This window comes from Podarcis muralis, chromosome 17 (genome assembly GCF_964188315.1).
Source record: "Podarcis muralis chromosome 17, rPodMur119.hap1.1, whole genome shotgun sequence".
Taxonomy (NCBI): Eukaryota; Metazoa; Chordata; class Lepidosauria; order Squamata; family Lacertidae; genus Podarcis; species Podarcis muralis.
In genome coordinates this window covers 10,287,070-10,309,042 of record NC_135671.1, presented here as the reverse complement: position 1 = coordinate 10,309,042, position 21,973 = coordinate 10,287,070, and the positions used below count along the sequence as shown (strand labels likewise).

At 43.6% G+C, this 21,973-nt stretch overlaps 1 protein-coding gene across 4 annotated transcripts in view; it reads right to left on the bottom strand.

Annotated features, from left to right (window-relative positions):
- The window catches only part of PIGG (phosphatidylinositol glycan anchor biosynthesis class G (EMM blood group)), a 57,568-nt gene that overhangs the window by 22,315 nt on the left and 13,280 nt on the right, over nucleotides 1–21,973 (bottom strand). For 2 of the 4 annotated variants that reach the window (XM_077921553.1, XM_077921552.1), the window contains exons 5-11: nucleotides 21,310–21,454; nucleotides 20,196–20,408; nucleotides 19,077–19,294; nucleotides 17,644–17,922; nucleotides 12,953–13,407; nucleotides 9,888–10,079; nucleotides 1,771–2,080 (exon numbers count right to left, since the gene is read on the bottom strand). In XM_077921553.1, the coding sequence (XP_077777679.1) occupies nucleotides 1,771–2,080; nucleotides 9,888–10,079; nucleotides 12,953–13,407; nucleotides 17,644–17,922; nucleotides 19,077–19,294; nucleotides 20,196–20,408; nucleotides 21,310–21,454 (1,812 nt within the window). Of the gene's footprint in view, nucleotides 1–1,770; nucleotides 2,081–9,887; nucleotides 10,080–12,952; nucleotides 13,408–17,643; nucleotides 17,923–19,076; nucleotides 19,295–20,191; nucleotides 20,409–21,309; nucleotides 21,455–21,973 lie in introns of those variants that run through there. The other 2 variants (XM_077921554.1, XM_077921555.1) reach the window with 2 other exon arrangements.

The following is a 21,973-nucleotide window of genomic DNA, read 5'->3' as shown; positions in this document are numbered from 1 at the left end:
CCTTTACCTTAACTCCTTTGCCTTTTCTTCTCCTGAAGATGTCCCACAAGGTAGTGGGTACAGATTTTTCCTCAGGGTTTACTCTTGAAGCTGATCTCATGAATGAGTATAGACACAGGGCAGCAGAGGTTGGGGATCACTTTTCCTTCTCCTAGGTGGGCTACCCTTCCAACTTGACAATCCCCATCTGCCCCTTACAAGTGTAGAAACCACTTTCTTGACCATTAGACCCACACCTTTGGTCTAGTCTGTTCAATCTGCTGGGCCTGTCTTTGCATGCCTAAATCATCAAATGTTTGAGGCCCATCAGCTACCCTCATCAAGTTTAACAAGCCGGTCAAAGCCATTTCCCAGTGTGTGGCCACTGTCATATGCTGACAGTTTCTGGCAGCCGCAGGTGAAATATGAGTGCAGGGTTGGGATCAAAGGTGGAAGAACTATCCCAGAAGGAGCACAATATGTCCTCCACCAGAGGAACTACCCCTCCCCTAACACCACATACACTTCAAGTGTTCCACAAACTTTAGTATGTTCTCCACTATAAAGGAGGATCATCTGTATTTTGGGACTTTCAATTCTTCAAAACTTAATTGCCAGTCTCCACAGGCAAACATTTTTGTAGTACAAAGGTACAATCGCCACTACAGAAATTCTTCATGCCACTTCTCTCCCTTCCATATGAAGGTTGCATTTAAGCAGAACTACAATTAACCTTTGAAAAGGACTCAATCTGAATTTTCATAAATTGAATTAAAGCTGGCAAGATCTGGCCATTGTTGCCATTGCTGAAATTCCTTGGTAAGTGGCTTTAAGTCTCTTTAGAAGCAAGAGGTCTTTTTAAATGCTTTGAATGAAAACAGAGCTTGCCTAGAAACCCAAGGCTGCCACAATGCTATACAAAACACCCAGTAATTCATTTCCATAGACTGCCTTTCAGTCCAGCAAATGAAAAACAAAAATTAAATTCTGACGAGCGTTAAGTTGTAAACAAAATATAAATACGAATCATCTATCAGCTTGCTAAAATATTAAAAAAAAAAAAACATGAAAAGGAAGGTTTTAAATGCTCTCTGGAAGTCCAAAAAGGACAACCACATGGGTTTCTTTCAAGGCAAAGACTTGCATGGAAAAGAACCTGATGATTCTGGTCTCCCTCAAGCAAATTTCTTAAGGTCCACAACCACATAAAACTGAGATGTACCGAGGCATAAGAGTCCTGCAGATAGGTGGAAGTACTCCCCTGAAGTATCTTGGCCCCAGATCACTTTTGGGCAGAAATAATCAACTGGAGGTACCATGGATAAATCTGGCCTCTTTAACTCTTTGAACCACAAGGGAAATGGCGTGTGTGCAGATAACAACAGCTGCAGCAATGGGCCCTGCCAACCTGTGTCCAAGTTCCATTCTCAATGTAGTCCTAGTTCCTGGTCAAGAGTTTATTGCCTAACAGGCAAGCATCTGAACTGAAACAAGAAACTGGCTACAACCGAGGAAATACAGTGGTACCTCAGGTTAAGAACTTAATTCGTTCTGAAGGTCCATTCTTAACCTGAAACTGTTCTTAACCTGAGGTACCACTTTAGCTAATGGGGCCTCCCGCTGCCTCCAAACCACCGCTGCGCAATTTCTGTTCTCATCCTGAAGCAAAGTTCTTAACCTGAGGTACTATTTCTGGGTTAGCAGAGCCTGTAACCTGAAGTGTCTGTAACCTGAAGCGTCTGTAACCTGAGGTACCACTGTATGTTCCTTCTAAAGACAATATGCTCTTACCTGGAAAAAGAAGAACGCTTGTCCAAACCAGTAATGCATGATGGTTACTTGAGCTGCATCAAACTCCAGCGGCTTCCAGACGTACTTTGTCATCATGGCTTGGATGAGAAGACAGAAGACCAACACAGGCAAGTTGTGAGGCCTGAGTAAGAGCGCAGCCAGCAGAACCAACCCACTGTAGATTTCCCACAATCCTATAAACTTTGTCTTGGCGTCTGTCGAGAGAACCTGAGATTTGAGCAAGTCTTTGGTGCCTGTGAAGACGATGCCAAGAACAAAGACATAGACGAAACGTGCTTCAATTATGCCCCTAAAATGAGAGAGAAAAGATAGAACAAATTCAGCGTCTGATGGGTCCAAAAATCTGCTTCTGTTGAAACTAGAATAAATAAATATTCCTGGAGGAATGAAGAGTCCAAAGTAGGCCCATCCATGAAGCAAAGTAAGGCAATGGGTTTTGGGTTGCCATTACCAATGGAACAAGACATTAACAAGAAATGACTGGAATAAATCAAAGAGTTCTGTGTGGAAATCTTCCTGGTGGATTGTAGCCCCATGGGATGCAGTGTTAGAAATTGGGATAGAAAAGCTAGGAGCCAAATGGCTTCTGGGACTTGGGTTGTGGGCACCCAAACAGAATGTCTAGTCGTCACGGGGTGGGGCGGTCAGCAACACTTTTTATTTATTATTTTGATAAGCAAGAATTAATATGCAATTCACGTAAGTGACACATTGTTAACATCACATTTTTAACAGAAATTGTTAATACAAGTTTAATTTGGTGTTTACAATAAAAACCATTGGTACCATACTTTAGTTTTCAAAACACTCTACACTTTATTGTTAAAACACCTTAACATATTGTTTGTCCTTAACATATACTTTAAGGCTTCAAAGCACATACATTTCGGTAATCCTTGAGTGTCAGCCAGGTGCAAAAAATGGCACCCAGACTCTGTGAGGTGCTCGCAAATGGAGAATCTTTAGGCGCAAAATGTGCCTAGCGCCCTGCTGATTTTGAACCCTGATGGGATGCTGAGTAAAATTTGCCCTCAGAACTTCCTGTTCTACAACTCTCAACCATAACCCTGTATGCTTATTCAGCTATGGAAATCTGGAGCCTTTACAGTGGTGCCTCGCAAGACGAAATTAATCCGTTCCGCGAGTCTCTTCGTCTTGCGGTTTTTTCGTCTTGCGAAGCACGGCTATTAGCGGCTTAGCGGCTATTAACGGCTTAGCGGCTTAAAGAAAAAGGAAACAAACTCGCAAGAACTCGCAAGACGTTTCGTCTTGCGAAGCAAGCCCATAGGGAAATTCGTCTTGCGGAACGACTCAAAAAATGGAAAACCCTTTCGTCTAGCGAGTTTTTCGTCTTGCGAGGCATTCGTCTTGCGGGGCACCACTGTATACCCGTTATGGGGATGTTATTCCCATGACGAAACCTAATGCTCCAATCCTGTGCACATTTACCAAAAAACAATGGACACTGAACTCAGCAGGAATTATTTCTAAGTAAACCCCAAATCTTTTGAACACCCACTCTTTCAAAGTCTCAACAGCTCTGTCCAAAGTCTGTTCAAACTTTGAAAGATTTGGGGTCATTTCACCTCTTATTTCATAACCTGTCATCACATCTCCATTGATAAGGACTAGAAATTTATAGTGCGATCCTAACCATTCCTACTCACAGTGCAAAAAGTATTGCTACATGCCACCCCACTATCCAAGTGAGCAGTGCGAGATTCCAGGGGTTCCAGGCACTTACCCAGGGTCTGTGTTTCCTTTGGAATGAGGCACAGCAGAGACTGTGGCATCTTTCTGTTGTTTATTTACACATACATACAACCTGAGCCGATGATGGAGGGGTTCACAGCATTCGCACCCAAGAGGGCCTTGCTTCCCCCAAAGCCACAGCTGTCTCTCTCTCTCTCTCTCTCTCTCTCAGTTCCCAGTTTGCTGCTTTGCTTCTAAGCTCACACCACTGACAACTCGTTTGTTCTCATCCCCAGCTTTGTCTTTCCAACTACCCACAAACTGTGGTAAGGTACCTGCACCATGCACAGAGCCCCATTCCTTTGATCCCCTTAATGGACCATCGCCCAGGCAATCGCCTCAACAGGAAGCTAGCCTGACTTAAGATATAACACCTGCTGGATCCAGGGGTTTGGGGGGGAGGTCTACCCCCCACCCCTCATAGCAGAATCTTGGGATACTGGACCCCCGACCCAAGAAACGCTAATCACAAGCAATTCATAGAAACAATATTAGAGGTAAAGAGTACTAGTCTTAGCATCAAATCTATATAAAAACATGTGATTTAGCGGTTACACCCAAAACATAGTGCATGGAATAACAATTCCTGCATCCGAGGACCATGTTCTCAGTGGTGTCTTTCATTTGAGTTGGCGCCCAGCACCCAGGCAAAGAAATGAACAGCTGACTCAAGCTCACAGGGCCTTTATCTCCCTTTCTTTCTCTGGAAATCACTTTGAAGGAGGATGTTGAATTTGAAGGCAATCAGACCCCTGCTGAACTCCTTCAAATACCTCAAGAGGGATGGGAGGGCTAAAAATAAGGGGAAGGTGTTGACGGGCTGATTTCCACTATTCACATGCCTTTTGAACATCAGCAGGAATTGGATTTTTGTACACAACCAGGGTGCATAAAGGACCTGTTATTCTGTAAACCACCATTACCTGATGAATTGCACTTTCTAATGGTTTTGGGGAATCGGAGCAAGAAAAGGCGAGAGAAGCCGGAGCTTTAAACAACTAGACTTAAAATCACATGCAGGTTTCAACGATGGCTGCAGCCAAACCCATTATACCCAGGGGCTTCCAAACTTTTTATTGCCAAGAAAAACCTGTATATCTGCCATGGAGCTGCCAGCATGTTCTAGGCTCCCATTGCACTCATGAGGAGCACTGAAGAGGCCTGGTACGCCTCAGTGTGCCATGTCCAGAACTCACCTGCGCACCGTCCTGTACCTGCACACTGAAAGGAAATAGAAGTAATGCTAACATTCAAAGCATCTCATCCGCCACTAGGGCTGTGCGATAAATTGCCATCCCTTTGAATTGTAATCAGGGCCGGATTTAGGTTTGATGAGGCCCTAAGCTACTGAAGGTAATGGGGCCCTTTATATGTCCAGCTGTCCTTTGTCAGCAACAAATTGTCGCTGTTTTTTGTGTTGAATATATGCTATATGGTAATTTATGGACCTAAGAGGTATCTAAAGCCATTTGCACATAACAAAATATGTATTTTATCAAAGTAAGTGTTGAACTGAAATACAGTTAAGTTGATGATTAATAGTGACATACTTATTAAGCTCTAACTATATGTAGGTTCTATTCTGTTTGTTTTTTATCTTATATTTTGGAAATGTACATCCAGGTTTGTTTTTTCTTTAAAAAAATTTGGGGGCCCCCAGAGATTGGGCCCTAAGCTATAGCTTGTTTAGCTTATACGTAAATCCGGCACTGATTATAATAACCTTGTGATAAGTGTTTCAACAAGGCAACATACTGGTGAACAAAAGCTGGACAGCTTCGCGGGGGTAAGCACAGCAGAAACTTTACAGATACAGTGGTACCTGGTTTTGAGTCTGGGATCCATTCCGGAGCCCCGGACACTTGACGAAAGGGACAATCTGCGCACACACGAAGAGCGGTTTGTGCTTCTGCGCATGCGGCAAACCCGGAAGTAACCCGTTCCAGTTCTTCCGGGTTTGCTGCAGATGTTCACCAAAATGGACGCTCAACTACTGTACTTTGAAGAGTTTGCAGGCTTTGTTTGCTCTCTCCCTCCACCTTCCTAAAACACACACACACACACACTGATAAATAAGGATAGAAGCCTGAGGCTGCAGCCAATTTTAACCCCTCGCAAGCACACAAACCAGAAGAACTTCCTGCTCTCAAAAACTCTCAAGAGCTCAGCTAATTATGCACAGGCTGCTAACAGGCAAAATAAACAGGGAATGTAAACAAAAAACTGGAAAGCGCTCCCTACTGTTAAAAAATAAAGGGAGGAAGTGTTTTTGTTTTTATTTCCCCCCTAAATAGCTTTCCTCCATGTTAAAAAGGAAGGTTCCTTGTTTGGTTGGTTGGCTTCAACGGATTTTAGTATTGTCTTTTATACTATGGCAATTCCCCCTGGGACGTTGGTTGTGAAGGGTGGGTAGGGAATATATATATATGTATATGTGTGTGTATATCCCGAACCTTGCTCAGTTAGCAAACTCCATTATCTTTAAGGCACCTTCACATCTCCAGTTGATAGCATAGCATTTCTCTGGCATTATCGCAAGAGATCTTGAAAACCACTGTGTTACCAAAGACCAGCAATTTAAGCAAATGACAAAAGGGTCCCTTTCCAACTGTACAATTCTATGATAAGAGATTTTTTTAAAAAAACCAACAACATTATATTTCAGTCTATGATAATTGGAATTAAAATGCTGATTGCACTTAAGCTGTCAGAAGCAGGTTTTTGGTAGGCATTTCAAAAAGAAGTTATTCACTACTCTAATTGCATTAAAAAATACCCTCTCATTTCAATTGAAGCAGTTATAACGTTTCTGTTCTGTTTCAAGAAATAAAGAAAAACATTTGACCCTAAGGAACATCCACCGGAAAGTTAAAGTAAACTATGCCACTAGTAAATCAATCCACATAAACAAATGTGCCATTTAAATGAAGGGTTGCATCCAACTAAGTCCTACTCAGAGTAGACCAACTGGAATTAATTGACCTATTGGATACAATCCTATATTAAACAGCTAAATGAGTTCTACTTTCTATTATCAGCGCTGAATACCTATTATATCAATATGCTGCAAATCTTACATAACAGAGACTTAAACTTTCTGAAAATGTTGAAGTCATTATTTTTTTAAAAGGACCTACTGGTTTCTCTCTCTTCTTCATCCATCCCTGCCAAAACAAGTTTGAGAGAGGAACTGAAATATATGCAATATTTAACATTCTCATAAACCCTACCTTTATTTTATGGCTTTATCAGTATAAAATACATTATTTATAAAGAATACCATTTGCTGTGTTTATGAAATTCACAAAGCAGTCCTATGCATGCTTGCTAGGAAGCAAAATCCATTCTGTTTAGTGAAGTTCTCCCACGATAAGCACACAAAGAATTGCAGCCTCAAAAAGTATGCCTCTGTTCTGTAGAAGCAAAATTACTAACATATGATGAAATACTAGAGAAAGCTGCAAAGTGCTTTGCCCTATGGTACCTTAAGTACACGTATCTTAAGCGTTTGTCATCTGATAAGTTGAATGCTCTGAGATCTATGGATGAAGGGTCTGTATACCAATTTAATAAATAATCATAATGATAATAAATTGGGGAAAATAAATGTTGAAAACGGAAAGTAGAAATTTTGTTATTAACAAAAGAAAGTGTACCATTTGGAAGAGTGGTCTCACACAGTCATAATGTTGATTACTTGCTGCATATTTAGATAGTTAAACTTTTGCAGTACAGTCGTACCTTGGATCCCGAATGCCCTGGAACCTGGATGTTTTGGCTCCCGAATGCCGCAAACCCGGAAGTTATTGTTCCAGTTTGTGAATGTTCTTTTGGAACCCAAATGTATGACGTGGCTTCCATGGCTTCTGATTGGCTGCAGGAGCTTCCTGTAGCCCATCAGAAGCCACGATTTGGTTTTCAAACATTTTGGAAGTCGAACGGACTTCCAGAACGGATTCCATTCTACTTCCAAGGTATGACTGTACAGTGGTACCTCTGGTTAAGTACTTAATTCATTCCGGAGGTCCGTACTTAACCTGAAACTGTTCTTAACCTGAAGCACCACTTTAGCTAATGGGGCCTCCTGCTGCCGCCGCGCCACCGGAGCACGATTTCTGTTCTCATCCTTAACCTGAAGCACTATTTCTGGGTCAGCGGAGTCTGTAACCTGAAGCATCTGTAACCTGAAGCGTATGTAACCTGAGGTACCACTGTATTATATTTGAGGGGTGTATATGTCGTTACAACAAACACAGAAATCATCACTTTCTAATGTTGTAGATCATTTTACATAAAACTCTTCATAGTATACATTTTAAAGCAAGTAAAACCTTGTCTGAAAAAAGCATGTTATTCATTTCAAAAGTATTTTATAGCGATTCCTTTTCAATATTCCCCCAACTGAATATAAAATTCAGAGGGAAAATGGCATGTACCCAAATAACACTCACCCACCCAACTCCCGGGTCTTCACACCTTTGTGTACCCATATTCTTCCCTTGGTCCAAACTCCACTTGTCTTGCCCACAAACTACCTGAGCACAACTCTGCTGGCTTTATGAATCAAGCAAAATCAGGCAAAAGGACAGGGAAATGCTGTACATGGAACTGGTGCAAATGATTTACTGGGAATGACAAAAGGCTACATTTGGCCGTGTCATCAGAGACAAGGACCTCCACAAACCACAAGTCCAAGTTACTTTTAAAAATCCTACTTGCTTCATAAATGAAGAGACCACCAATTAGTTGCAGGGGAAACATCAATTCAACCACCTCTCCTTAAAAGTTACAGGAATGAATCCTAGTGTTCCAGTTCGTATATGTAGCTACAAACACTCTCGAGATTTCTAGCTATTAAAATGACTGCTCTCATTGACGTTCAGAAGCAGAAGTTTCTTGCTGTATTTTTAATGAACTTATTTATAGGCCAACTTTTGGGGCGTAGTCCAGTCAAGGAGGCATACATTTTATTATATATATATATATATATATATATATATATATATATATGCGTGTGTGTGTGTATGTATATATATATGTGGGGGGGTGTATGTACGTGGGGGTGTGTGGGTGTGTATACACAGTGGTACCTCTGGTTAAGTACTTAATTCGTTCCGGAGGTCCATACTTAACCTGAAACTGTTCTTCACCTGAAGCACCACTTTAGCTAATGGGGTCTCCTGCTGCTGCCGCGCCGCAGGAGCACGATTTCTGTTCTCATCCTGAAGCAAAATTCTTAACCTGAAGCACTATTTCTGGGTTAGCAGTGTCTGTAACCTGAAGCATATGTAACCTGAGGTACCACTGTATTTGTATGTGTATGTATATATATGTGTGTGTTTGTGTACATATATGTGTGTGTTTATGTATATATAAAAAACACTAGACAATTTTAAATGACAACAGTACAAAATGATTATAATATATCAACCCAGTTAAAGATGCATTTTAAAAAAAGAGCTGTTGCACTTCAGAAGCCTCAGATCACATGCCTCTAAACTGCTCTTCACACTGTAATGGCGATATTAAGCCATCAGCTTTAAGGGAGGAAGAGTCACACATGGAACCTGCAGCTTTGAAAGTTCAGCGGATTATGCTTCCGGCTTAGAAGCCCCCAACGTCATTTGTGAAAGAGCAGGTGGCTGCAACTAGGAAACGGAGAGATTTGCAGAACCTTGCTGTCAAATTGATCCCCAACTATCCCTAGCCTCGTCATTTAACACTCAGCTGGTCGCCTGCAATGAGCCAATCATGTATCCTCTTTCCTGCCCCGATCTGGCCACAGTGATCCATGCAACGGTCACCTCCAGGCTTGACTACTGTAATTCGCTCTACGCAGGGCTCCCCTTGAAGCTGTCCCAGAAACTCCAGCGGGTGCAGAATGCTGCAGCGAGGCTCCTCACAGGGTCCTTGTAACATGAAGCCATTGGTTCAAGTCCTACCCTCCAGAGCAGGAGAAAACAAGCTTAGCTCCATCTTCCATGTGACAGCCCTTGAGATATTTGAATATGGCTATCTCCTCTAAACATACCCAAGTTCCTTAACCACAGCTCATAAGGCTTGGTTTCCAGACCCTTGATCATCTTGGTCGCCCTCCTCTGCACACATTCCAGCTTGTCAATTTTCTTCTTAAATTGAAGTGCCCAGAACCAGACACAGTATTGCAGGTGTGGTCTGACCAAGGCAGAACAGTCTTACAGAGGCTTCCCATTTTGCAATGGTCCCTGGCAATCTGAAGAAGCTCTTAAGGCTCATGCCCAAACCAACACACCGCTCGCTCGTATAACATTTCCTTTTAGACCTCGCAGTGTTAAGTACATTTACATAGCTGCTAATGAACTTACTTTGAAATATCTTTGCTGTCTCGTTGCCATGGAAATTCCACATTTCCAATGGCTGCCCGGTAACTGTACACTCCCAAGAGTCCAAGTGCCATTGCTATTTTTGAAACCAGAGAACATCTCCGCTGCACAAGAATAAAAATCATAACTAGAGATACAGATGCCACGAGAGAAAGTTCAGCTTTATGTTCAGAACTGCAAAAACACAAGAATAATTTCAATTAGATCCATTTTAACAGATTCAGCTACTGCAAGTTCATTTTTTGAAATTGTTGGTTGGTTGGACCTGTATTAAAGTTGTTTATTGGGAAGGAGGCTAAAGAGTTAACTAGTTTCAGCCTAAAAACAGCAAATCTCATACCCTGATATATATATGCTTTTGTCTAAATTGCATATTACTTCATTTTGTCACATTGTTCCAGACTCCAAAAAATGGAATTGCCTCTTGATTACAGCAGAGGAATTCTCCCTATCCTAAACCTTAGATACAGATAGATACAGATATGGATAATTATAACTAGATATATTTGCCCCAGCCAGTGTAAATTATTGGGATTTATTGCCCCATTGGGGGTTTTCCCAACAAAAGGTAATCCAAGGAAGAATTACAGCACAAACCTAACCATGTCTACTCAGTAGTAAGCCCTACTAAATTCAATAGGGCTTACTCACAGGTAAGTGGGTTCAGGATTGCAGCCTTAATACATTTCTTCTGATATCACACACGTGGATCTGCTTGGGGACAATTTTACTACCCTGAGAAAATTGGAATTGTGCTTGGGGTAGTCAAATGTTCCAAGCACCATTTGTAAAAGGGCTTTGCTCCCCGCCCGCCCCATCTCTGCTCCAGCAAAAGAGCAGCTTTCTAGCCATTAGGGTTGCAAATATATTCTTCAAAGTGCAGTGCCAACACCTGGTGAAATTTCGGAAGTCACGAGTTCCAGCCCCTTGCCCCTCATCACAATTAGCGGAAGCAGAATATCCAATGCAAAAATAAATAAATTAAAATAGTATCAAGCACAGTGTTATGCAAAACTAGAGAAATCTCACAAACTTGCCTAATTTATACAAGCGACATAATTCAGCTTTTTTTTGCATCAGAGAATTTGGATTGCCTTGGAGCAGAGTTTTCGCTGTATTTTTAGCACGGAGCACAGAGAGCTATTTATGCCATGGCTTTCATTCTGGGTGCCTGGCACCTTCCTCCCCCCTACCTTATTTTTGCACATGAATATAACAAGGAAGTGTCATAGCTATGTGATAGAACACCTCCTTGATATTCAGAAGGTCCTAATCCTGGTGTCTCTAGGTAGGGCTGGGATAGACCTTGCCCAAAAACCTGAAGAGCCAGAGTGAGGTTGTGTAAGCCAATGGTCGGACTCTGTATAAGGCAGCTTCACTGCAGATTTAGAGTGGGCTGCTACGCAACGGCAGCTGATACTTAAGCCTTCACTTTTAGGCTTGCTTTAAAAATCTTATTTCACAGGCCAAGCGAGTCTGTTGGAAAGAAGTCTGTAGTTAAGGATCGGCAAGTTATGTCAGAAAGCATCGTTTTTCCACCCAAGAGCAGGTAACTGTTTCCTAGATGCAAAAGGGAACTTTCTTTTTAAAAAGCAAGCAGATGCAAAGGAAGATTGTTTCAGTCTTTTGCAAAGCATCAAACAGATACAACTGCACTGCAGGGGGCTGAACTAGATCAGGGTTTCTCAGACTTGGGTCTCTAGCTGTTTTTGGACTACAACTCCCATCATCCCAAGCTAGTAGGACCCATGATCAGGGATGTTGGGAATTGTAGTTCAAAAACAGCTGGAGATCCAAGTTTGGGAAACACTGGAATAGATGATCCTTTGGGTTGCTTCAAACTCTACAATTCTATGAATCTAACTACCAAGTAGAGTTAGAGCACCAGCATGATTAAGCAGTGAACCAGGAAGCCGCCAGTTCAAATCTGGCCTCTGTTGTGAGCTCATTTAGTGGCCTTAAGTAATACACCACACTATTCAGGCTCAGCACCCCATTGGCTAACTGGAGATAGAAAGGAAAATCATGGGGAAGACTAGCCTGGCCCAGTGTTTCTCAAATTTGGGGTTCTCAGCCGTTGTTGGACTAGCCGTTGCTAGGCCCTGAACTTCATTCTAGAGCAGCCTTTCTCAACCTGTGGGTTCCCCAGATGTTGTTGAACTACAACTCCCATCACCCCTAGCTAGCAAGGCCAGAGCTCAGGGATGATGGGAGTTGTAGTCCAACAACATCTGGGGACCCACAGGTTGAGAACCGCTGTAGAGACTGGCATACAGGCTGCTTTGACCATGAGCGGGCTGGCACCACCCTGGCCTAGGCGCTAGGATTTTCATAAGATGATGCTGGTTCTGACTGTGACGCTGGTGGTGAAGCTGTGCCTTGATTTGTAGAACAAAAGCATTTTGAGTGGTCAGACCAAACCCGAAGAATTTCCAAAGTGGTCTGTAGAGTGCGGGGTGGAAGGGTGGGATGAAGTAACAGTGCTCCAGAGCCAAAGCCTGTTGCTCTGTGGCTTCAGAGGTAAGGGAACCTCCAGCCATATTCCAAATGGTACATTGCCATCTTCCTCCAGTGTTCTTTCTCCCTCTACATTGTCATTAACCCAGAAAACTATGGGGTTGCCATCTTCCTCCCTGGAAGAGCGAAAGCGCCCAGAGGAAGAACATTCCACTGCCAAATTTTCAAAAACTGCGTAACCTTTTCAGAGCCTTTGAGTGACGCAGGGTAGATGGCTGACCTACGTTCCACTGTTTTGAAGGTTACCAAGAAAATATGAGGAAACCTTCCAAGGCATGGCATGAAACACAAACTCTTACAAATACTAGCTAATAAAGCCGCAAGATCCATAAAGTATCAGTAGCTTGTGGCCCAAAAGAAAGACCTTTTGTTATGCTTCCCTACATAATAATAGGGTTTTTTTAATACCCTGCCTATCTGGTGGGTTTTCCCAGCCACTCTATACCTCCCTGCAGGTGAACTACCATGTACAAGCCTTAATCCATCACCCATCCTACCAAAAACAAACACAGAGCAATTCAAATACGCACCTTGTCAACCAGTGGCCAAAATCTGGCTTGTGAGCCCACTGAACCCCAGTCTGATTTAGCGAGCGAAGCAGACGGCAGCAAACGAGGACAACCCATGGAGTGGCCAACGCCATCCACTTCTCGGAGCCCCTCGTGCTCTCGGAGTTGGCAGCCTTGCCCATTTTCGGGGCGTCCTGCAGGTAGCCAGCATCATCCCTGTGGTGGTGGGCTCCTTTGGCTTCTTCAGGGTTTGCTTTGGCTGAAGAGGGAAGCTGAAGATCGCAGTCTTTAGCCAGGAAATAGTGCCTGCAGGTCTCCTGGCAGAGGGCGAGGCAGAGGGTACTGACGAGGAAGTACCAAGTTTGGTGCTCCTCTTCAATGAAGCTGCTGGCGCCCAGACTTGACACATGGCCAACGGTGCCTGCCAGGATGAGCACGTCAAATTCAGACCAGCTGGAAGTAGCGGCAGCTGGATTCTGTGAAGAGGGGAGGGAGAAAAATGTGTTGGCGATATAATTTGGAAAGAATCCAACGCATCATTAGAGCCCGCCGGCATATAAAATTGCATGCATTGGCTTCTTCAACGACAACGGTATTTTTGTTACGTTTTATGTAATTCTCCTACATTCCTAGCCCAAAACAAGGTTAATTTCAGCGTAATTCAGAGCTGCTGTCAACATTCGGTTAATTGTGCCATTGAAACGGCTGCACGTTCTCTTTCAAGGAGTGCGCAGGGCTCCTCTCTGAATAACCAGCATTACCATGTAAAGTTCGCATTGTCTCTCTAGCCACGCGACTGAGTATGAAGTGCCTCGATGTGGAACTAAAAATAGAAAATCTTTTCGCAATCAGAAAATTCTAAAGGAGGTAAGTAAGGAGCCGTTTCTCTGATCTCTTTAAATCTGCCCATTTTCCAGCGTGTTGCAATGCAAGGAAAAAAAACCAACCATCTACAGTTGTTCATTTAGCTTCGCAGCTGCAGCAAGAATAATATTGATCCGCTGGTTATTACATTGCTCATACTAAAGCTATGGGTTTATTTCCTAAGAAGCAGCCAGGCAAGTCTACCTCGGAAATGGCTATTTTATATGTTAATTGCTGCAGAGTAACCCGGTTTAAGGATAGCTCTTCAGAAATCCTTGAGTGCACCATTTATTAGCAAGCTGAAAGTTCACTTAGCTCAGTGTTTCTCAAATTTGGGTCCCCAGTGGTTGTTGGACTACAACTCCTATCGTTCCTGACTAGCTAGGGATGATGGGAGTTGTAGTCCCAAGTTTGAGAAACACTGGCTTAGCACTACAAAAAACAAAACGACTCTGGAAAAGTGCAGTCAAGTAAAATAAAGGGATATCATCTGAACACTAATAAGACATGCAGAGAGAAGTATATAAAAAATATCCAGCCATTCAGTTGATCAAAGTCATAGACTTCAATGCTGTATGTATGTTAGGCCTCTCAGACTTCACTGCCTAGGCAGTGCTTGAAAGGATCTTGATGTATATATGGGAAACAGAAAGAAAGACTGACTTGCTTATTCAGTTACTGCTCTAGTCTATGCATTCAGTGTAATCAGTTTCGACTGCCGGAAAGTATCAGGAATAAGAACTCTTTAACTACGGGTATATCAAAGAATATTTGCCACCTACGCTCAGACTTTGTCTATAGCAGCCTTCATCAAGCAGATGTTTTGGACCATAACTCACCATCAGACCCAAGTTAGCATGGCTTTGCTGGCTGTGACTGGTGAGGGTTGTGGTTCAAAACATCTGAGGGCACCAAGTTGATGAAGGCTGCTCTTTGGGCATACCACTTAACCTCTTTGGAGCCCTTCTTTTTAAAACTTAAAGCTCATAATTAAACATTAAGCATAATTATTTTTACTGGAGACCACCACCTTGAATCCCTCAGCTTGGGAGGGGGTAAATGGTTCCCACTTATGGCAAGTCAGTTTTATTTATTTATTAAGCAGAATGGTTTTCCCAGTAGTGATGTATGGAAGTGAGAGCTGGACCATAAAGAGGGCTGATCGCCAAAGAATTGATGCTTTTGAATTCTGGTGCTGGAGAGGCTCTTGAGGGTCCCATGGACTGCAAGAAGATCAAACCTCTCCATTCTGAAGGAAATCAGCCCTGAGTGCTCACTGGAAGGACAGATCCTGAAGCTGAGGTTCCAATACTTTGGCCACCTCATGAGAAGAGAAGACTCCCTGGAAAAGACCCTGATGCTGGGAAAGATTGGGGGCACAGGGAGAAGGGGAGGACAGAGGACGAGATGGTTGGACAGTGTTCTCGAAGCTACCAGCATGAGTTTGACCAAACTACGGGAGGCAGTGGAAGACAGGAGTGCCTGGCATGATCTGGTCCATGGGGTCACGAAGAGTCAGACACGACTAAACAACAACAACAATAGTTTTCTATGCATAAGCAGTATAGAAAAGTTTTCAGCAGATGCATAAGTATCAGCACGGAAGAAGTCTGCTGAATTTCTATTGGCAGAGCATTGCACAGGGCAGGCAGGGCCAATGACACTAAAGGCTCAGTTCCCTTTTGCTTTCAGATAAGCCTTGCCAACTCAGGAGATGACGAACAATGCTCCTGCAGATGAACTAGGCAGCTGAGCTGGAAGGTAAGGTTTTAGACAGTTCCTACCCTGGACCTAAGTTGTTCAGAGCTTTGTAAATGAATACTAAGACCTTGAACATGACTCTGGAGTCAATGGGCAGCCAAGTGCAGATGTTTTAACCGGGGCGTCATGTCGTTGGCCATGTGCCCCCCCCATCAGCAATCTGGCCATCAGATTCGCCACCAACTGGAGCTTCTAAGCTAGGCCCCCAGGGCAGGCCCACATGGAGCGCATTGCAGTAATCCAGCCTTGTGGTTACCAGCACATGGATTACAGTGGTCAGCCAGAGCCAAATCAACCAATTCAATGTACAGTAAGATGCTTGTATGCCCTTTTTCCTACTCAATTTCCATACAGTTGTACCTCTAGTTGCAGACCTAATCCGTTTCGGGGTGCCATTCGCACCCCAAAAAGTCCAGAATTAGAGCACCTCTTCTGAGCAGCGTGATTGAGCGTTTCTGTGCATGCGCAAAGCACGCAGATCGCTTCTGTGTGTGTGCAAAGCACACAGATTGCTTCTGCACATGTGTGAAGCATGCAGATTGCTTCTGCGTGGGCGGCGAACCCAGAAGTAAACACTTCCGGGTTTTCCACATTCGTAAGCTGAAAGTCCATAACAAGAGCGGAACGCAACACAAGGTATGACTGTATTAACAAAACCTCAATGTTAAGATTCTGAAGAAGTGCACAAGGTTAAACCTACAAGTCAAGGGAAGTTACCACTTGCTCTTAGCCAAAAGAGTAATCTTTAATGCTTTCTTTTCGATCTCTCATACAGCGACACCACCGGAACCAATGTAGCTTTAAAAGGTTTGCTCATAAACTCACAGCTGTACTGATTTTGGTACTCACCAATTCCATCATCCTCACCAGTTCCAAGCTAAGGTTCCCCATAGCTTGCACACTTCTGCCCACGTACATAAACTGGTCAAAAAAGGGGGTTTGAGTCAAAAGGGAGGGGCTTAATTTCCTTCGCGTGCTTCCCCTTTTTCTGTGCTAGTTTTTCCCCGTCACAATTTTATGCCACTTTTATACAAAGCTACTGTATTCCCAGAGCGCTTTTGCAAGAAACTGCATATTAAAAAGCAGTTAAACTGAAATCTATAGACGTGACTTCAAAACTAGGGTTTTCATTACCGCTCCAGTATAAAAATCGGATAACATGGATTACTGGGAGAAGCAGCTTTCATGCAGCGGTTTTCAAAGACTAAAAGATGCCCGTTGAAGCTTTGCAGAAGAGCCGAGCCAGCAGCTCCACCACCACTAATCTCCCTGAACTCTGCTCTTAGGCACTGGTAATTTAGTCATTATAACTGAGAGCAGCTTACCTTTCAGGCAGCAATATCACCACTGTGGCAAATCGATGTTCGCAATTTGCCACGCTAAGATCATTTGTAACAGCCTTGGACTGCAAGACCTCACCAACCTAGCATGTTGAGGAGCAGTAGGTGGGTTTAAAAAAATAAAATTAAACAGGCAATGGAAAAGCAAAGAAGTGGGAGTCGTTTAATGTCCAATTCCAGCCTGGGGGTGGTCTGGGGAGAGAGACCATCCTATTTAGAATTCCAGGTCATTATGCAACTAACTGTATAGCAGTACAAACACAGTAACAACACCAATGCAATTGTTAGCATGCTTTCCACAAGCTAAAATGCCTGGGACAAAAAGCAACGCTTTTGCTTAGCATGGAAAAGATTGAGATGTAGGTGCCAGGTCAGTCTCATTAAGGAGAACATTGTGGGCTTGTCTGCCTATCAGCGGCTACCGACAGGCAGAAGTGGTGGTGCTGAACATAAATGTGCAGCATGCTGCACAATGTATGCTTTTCCTTGCAAAGGTTTAAAGCAGTGTTCCCCAACCTTGGGTCGCCAGCTGTTTTTGGACTACAACTCCCATCATCCCTCGCTACCAAGACCAGTGGTCAGGGATGATGGGAATTGTAGTCCGAAAACAGCTGGAGACCCATGTTTGGGAAACACTGGTTTAAGTTACCATGTGAAAGGTGTAGTGGTTTTCCGAAGCAACGAGGCACAAGAAAACTACAGATCCACATTCCCCGGCAGCTTAAATTACATTCCTGTAACTATTACCTTTGCCATTTGTTTGGGGTTCACAAACACCTTTTCCAGGGCAGAGAGAATGACGCAGAGAAGCCCGGAAATCAGCATGATCACTCCAATGGCTGTCAGCCAGGAGATGCTGCAGAAATAGCACGAGCTCTCCGTCGAAGTGCACACGACGACATGAACCGCACAGAGCATCAGGCATGTCAGGTAGAACAGCAGAGAGCACAATGGGGAGAGGGGCACTTCCAGTTCCGCCCTGCTGCTTAGAGCTTTTGCGGTACTCAAGAGTAGCAGCACCAGCACCTAGGAGGAGAAAACAAGTAAGAACATCCCATGAGAGTCTTGAACTCAAAACCGGTGGAAGGAGAAGTTTTTTGGTTTTTTGACCATTACGTTTCCATCCTGATTTTCCTCCAATGGCCTCAAGGGGGCGGACCTGGTCCTCCCCACTGCACACCTCCATTTTGTCCTTTCAACAACCCTGGGAGCTGGGCTAGGCTGACTGGCTCAAACGTCACCCAGTGGCCATGGCTGAGCGGGATTTTGAACTCTGGTCTCCAATGTCTTAGCCTAACACTCTCGTGCCCCTATACCACTCTGGCTCTTTTTTATATTTAGTTAGGGTCCTGCATTATTTCACATTATGCGTGGCACAAGGGACAGACCAGACCGGCTGACTTCTCAAACTACCCGAGCAAGACAGCGTTTCTCTGCATCTACTGCTCGTGAGCATTTTGCGAGCAAAGGCAAGACTTGCTCTTTTACCCAACGCTATACCGTTTGAGCCGCAGACTCTATGGCCAGGATCCGACAGGAAAAACACACACACAAAATATTTTCCCACGCTCATAAGAGTTTCAGGCTTGGGTCTCTCAAATAGCAGCCCCTTCCCAATGCCACGTAGGAAAACAAAACTTTGGAAACTGAGGAGAAAGTCTGCAATCCAGCATGGGGCGTCTTGCACGTACAAGGTTTTCGACGCAAATATAGGCAGCATGGATCTAGATAGTGAAGCTTTTGCTACTGTCAGAAAAACAGTATTTTTATAAAGGTAAAGGGACCCCTGACCATTAGGTCCAGTTGTGACTGACTCTGGGGTTGCGGCGCTCATCTCGCTTTATTGGCCGAGGGAGCCGGCGTACAGCTTCCGGGTCATGTGGCCAGCATAACGAAGCCACCCGCATCCCAGTATTTTTATACTGCCCATATGGAAACCAGAGACAACACATGTAAGGTGCAAGGCCAGGGCAGCAACTTCTGAAGAAACATCCCACTGCTCCTTGCCGATATGTTGCCACCTAAATTTGAGTCAAGAGGCTGGTGCTGCGTCAGCTTGTTTCAGAGCATGAACAAAGTACTTTCTAAGTAGGTTAACCACCCAACTTGAAAAAGAGATAATGTAAGTGACTTATTGACTGAACTGAAAATTTTCATGGCTTCTGTACACTCAACCGTACCTCCAGAACAATGATGGTTCCCATTATCATTGAATACGTGTCATATTGTGCCACTTGCTTGCTCAAGGAAGAGCTGAGGACCCTGATGGCCTCTAAATACTGCCTGAGAACTTTTTTGCCAAGGTTTCTGAGGACTTCCGAGGTGTTCCCTTCCAAATAGAGCTTGATCCAACTTCCGTGGGATTTTTCCGCCATCTTAAACTGCTGGTATCCAGGATCTAGTCACAAGAGACATTAACGCAGACCGGAAAGTTATTCGAGGGATCTGCAGAAAGGATTCTTCTTACTTGTATCGAGACATAAAGGTCTGTGATGGTTCCCTCGCAACCACTGAGTTTTAAACAGAATCCGAAACACAGTTTGCAAAGAAATCCAAGTAAGTGTTTATGAGCACGTGTCCGCTTTAAACCACTGTTAAAGCTAACAACTCATTTGTTTTATACACTGTTTAAACTAAATTAAAATAAATAAGGGAGAAGAGCTGCCATTTCCCTCTGCAGGCGGGATTTAAATGTGCAAATTACTAAATGCCTCAGCCTGTATGTCCACACCAGAGCAGAAAGTGACCATCGGCAGGTTCTGCCTTAGGAGGAGGGAACCATCCCTGACCGTTGAGTCACAAGAACAAGAGTTGCTTTTGTTTTGTTTTTTAACATGATATTTATTAAAAGTTTAAAAATTACAGAAAAAAAGAAGAAAAGAAAACCACAAAAAAATTAACAAGACATACATTACGATACATTAAAAAAGGGAAAAAAATAAAAAAGCATAAAAACCAATACAACAATAAAAAACACACATCCAATATTCCATATCTTTATCTTTCATTTACTTGTTTCATCGACCTCCTCACACCTCCCTTTTTGTATTCTAGTTTAGTTAATTGTTTCAGCAAATTCTTTCCATCTTTCTCAATTTTTGTTGGGTAATTTATCTTAACAGTCTAACCTATTAATTAACTCAGCTTTTGATCCTGTCTCTCTCCTGTCATGCTACAAAAATCTACAGTATTTCAACCTCCTAACAATCAGAATATTGTTATTTCTTCAAAGCGGGTTTCCTGTGGGTTAAGAACATTTCGACAGCTATCATAAAAAGCGCAGACATTAACTTACTTGCCTTTTTCATAGGTAGCCATGTTCTCCTGGAGGAGTCTGCTAAGCTGGAACCCATTTAAATGCAAGTACCGCAGCTGCTCTCTCACCGTCTTCTGCTGCACGACAGGCAACAAAAGCTGCCCGACGCTGTTCCTTGAGATGGGCAAGCCAAGGCCTATGGCCAGCGTGACGGCCAAGTCAGTCTGCTGAACAAGCTCTGGAGGTTTCAGGAGACCTGAGAGGAGAAAGACGCCAGCTAAGACTTCGCTGGCTTGCCTTCCCAAAAATATGATAACTGCAAAGAGGTATTTGCTACACAATCATGTTCCTTCTGATCACAGAATTGTAGAGTTGGAAGGGACCCTGAGGATCATCTAGTCCAACCCCCTGCAATGCAGGAATATGCAGCCAGCCCATAAGGGGACTGAACCTGCAACCTTGGCATTATCAGTGTCACGTTTTAACCAAAACAGATCAAGAAGTTTCACTGTGATACCTAAGGCTGAGGGGATTGGTAGTCCGGGGGGGAAAGAAAAGAAAAAACCCACAGTGGGGAAGGGTGATTCCTGACATTTTTTATTTATTATTATTTTGACAAAGTAATAATCATAAATAAATAAGGGGAAAAAATGTGCACCCCAGCACCAAGGCCATTCCAGTGTAACTATCCAACCTCCCAAAATTTCAACACCTCTCGCGATGGTTTGACCCCTTTCCATTTTAACAGTACAAATTCTACAAATACCTTCCCCATCTCCTCAAAATCATTTCTCCTGCATATTCCATGTCTTACCTTAATGGCATATGTCAATTGATCATTAATAGCTATATCCCACAGTTCTTTGTACCATTCTTCCATTTTATATTCAACCTTGCCCCTTCCACTTCCTAGCTATAATAATTTGTGCAGCTGTCCTGGCGTTATTAATGCTAGGGCTGCCACAGACCTGAGACATTTTTAACTCTGTCTTTTTTCTGAAATAAGACTGTCTGTCTACCAGGACACACTAAGCACACCTTTCTAAAGTTGCGTCATTTCACAAGGGAGCAGCTACTCCTCTGCGGCACTTTTTAATAAAAGCAGCTGGATCTCTTTACTGAAATAACAACACCGGCAAGAGGAATCCAGCCCTTACCCCCGGCCCTGTCGAAAGCAGAGCTGACGAAAAGCAGGGGCGTTCGCACTTCGCCCTCTGAGGATCCCCCGTGGCTCCCCGTTTCAGACATCCCATGGTCGCCACACACAACAAGCAGGTGGGGTGAAGTCACCTCTCCCTCCTCCTGCAAAGGAAGGAAATTGCAGAGGGCTTAGCGGGGCGATTGACATACTCCTTTGACCATTTCGTTTCCTTAACTCACAACATCTAAGCTCAGAAAGCACAGGCTGTCGTAGTCAAAACTGTTTGAGCAGGAACAGGGCACCCATGGCGCTGTAGAAGCTGTTGGGAGGTCCAGCTCCCCATATCCCTCACTGCTGGTCATGCTGGCTGGGGCAGATGGGAAGTGGAGGCCAACAATGTGTAGAGGGCACCAGGTTCCCCATCTGCAGTTTGAGGAATGGCTGCCATTCAGCCAATTGTTTGTTTTTTATTTATCTATTGGATTTATATACCGCCCTTTGTCATAAGACCTCAGGGCAGTTCGCAGAATTAAATACAGGATAAAAACAAGTAAATACATAGAACAAAACAGCAAAGCAATACTCCCCCATTCCCACAGACACATTTAAAAGGCTGTAGAATATTAAGCAGCCAAAGGGCCAGCTGAAGAGGAATGTTTTTGCCTGGTGCCTAAAAGTAC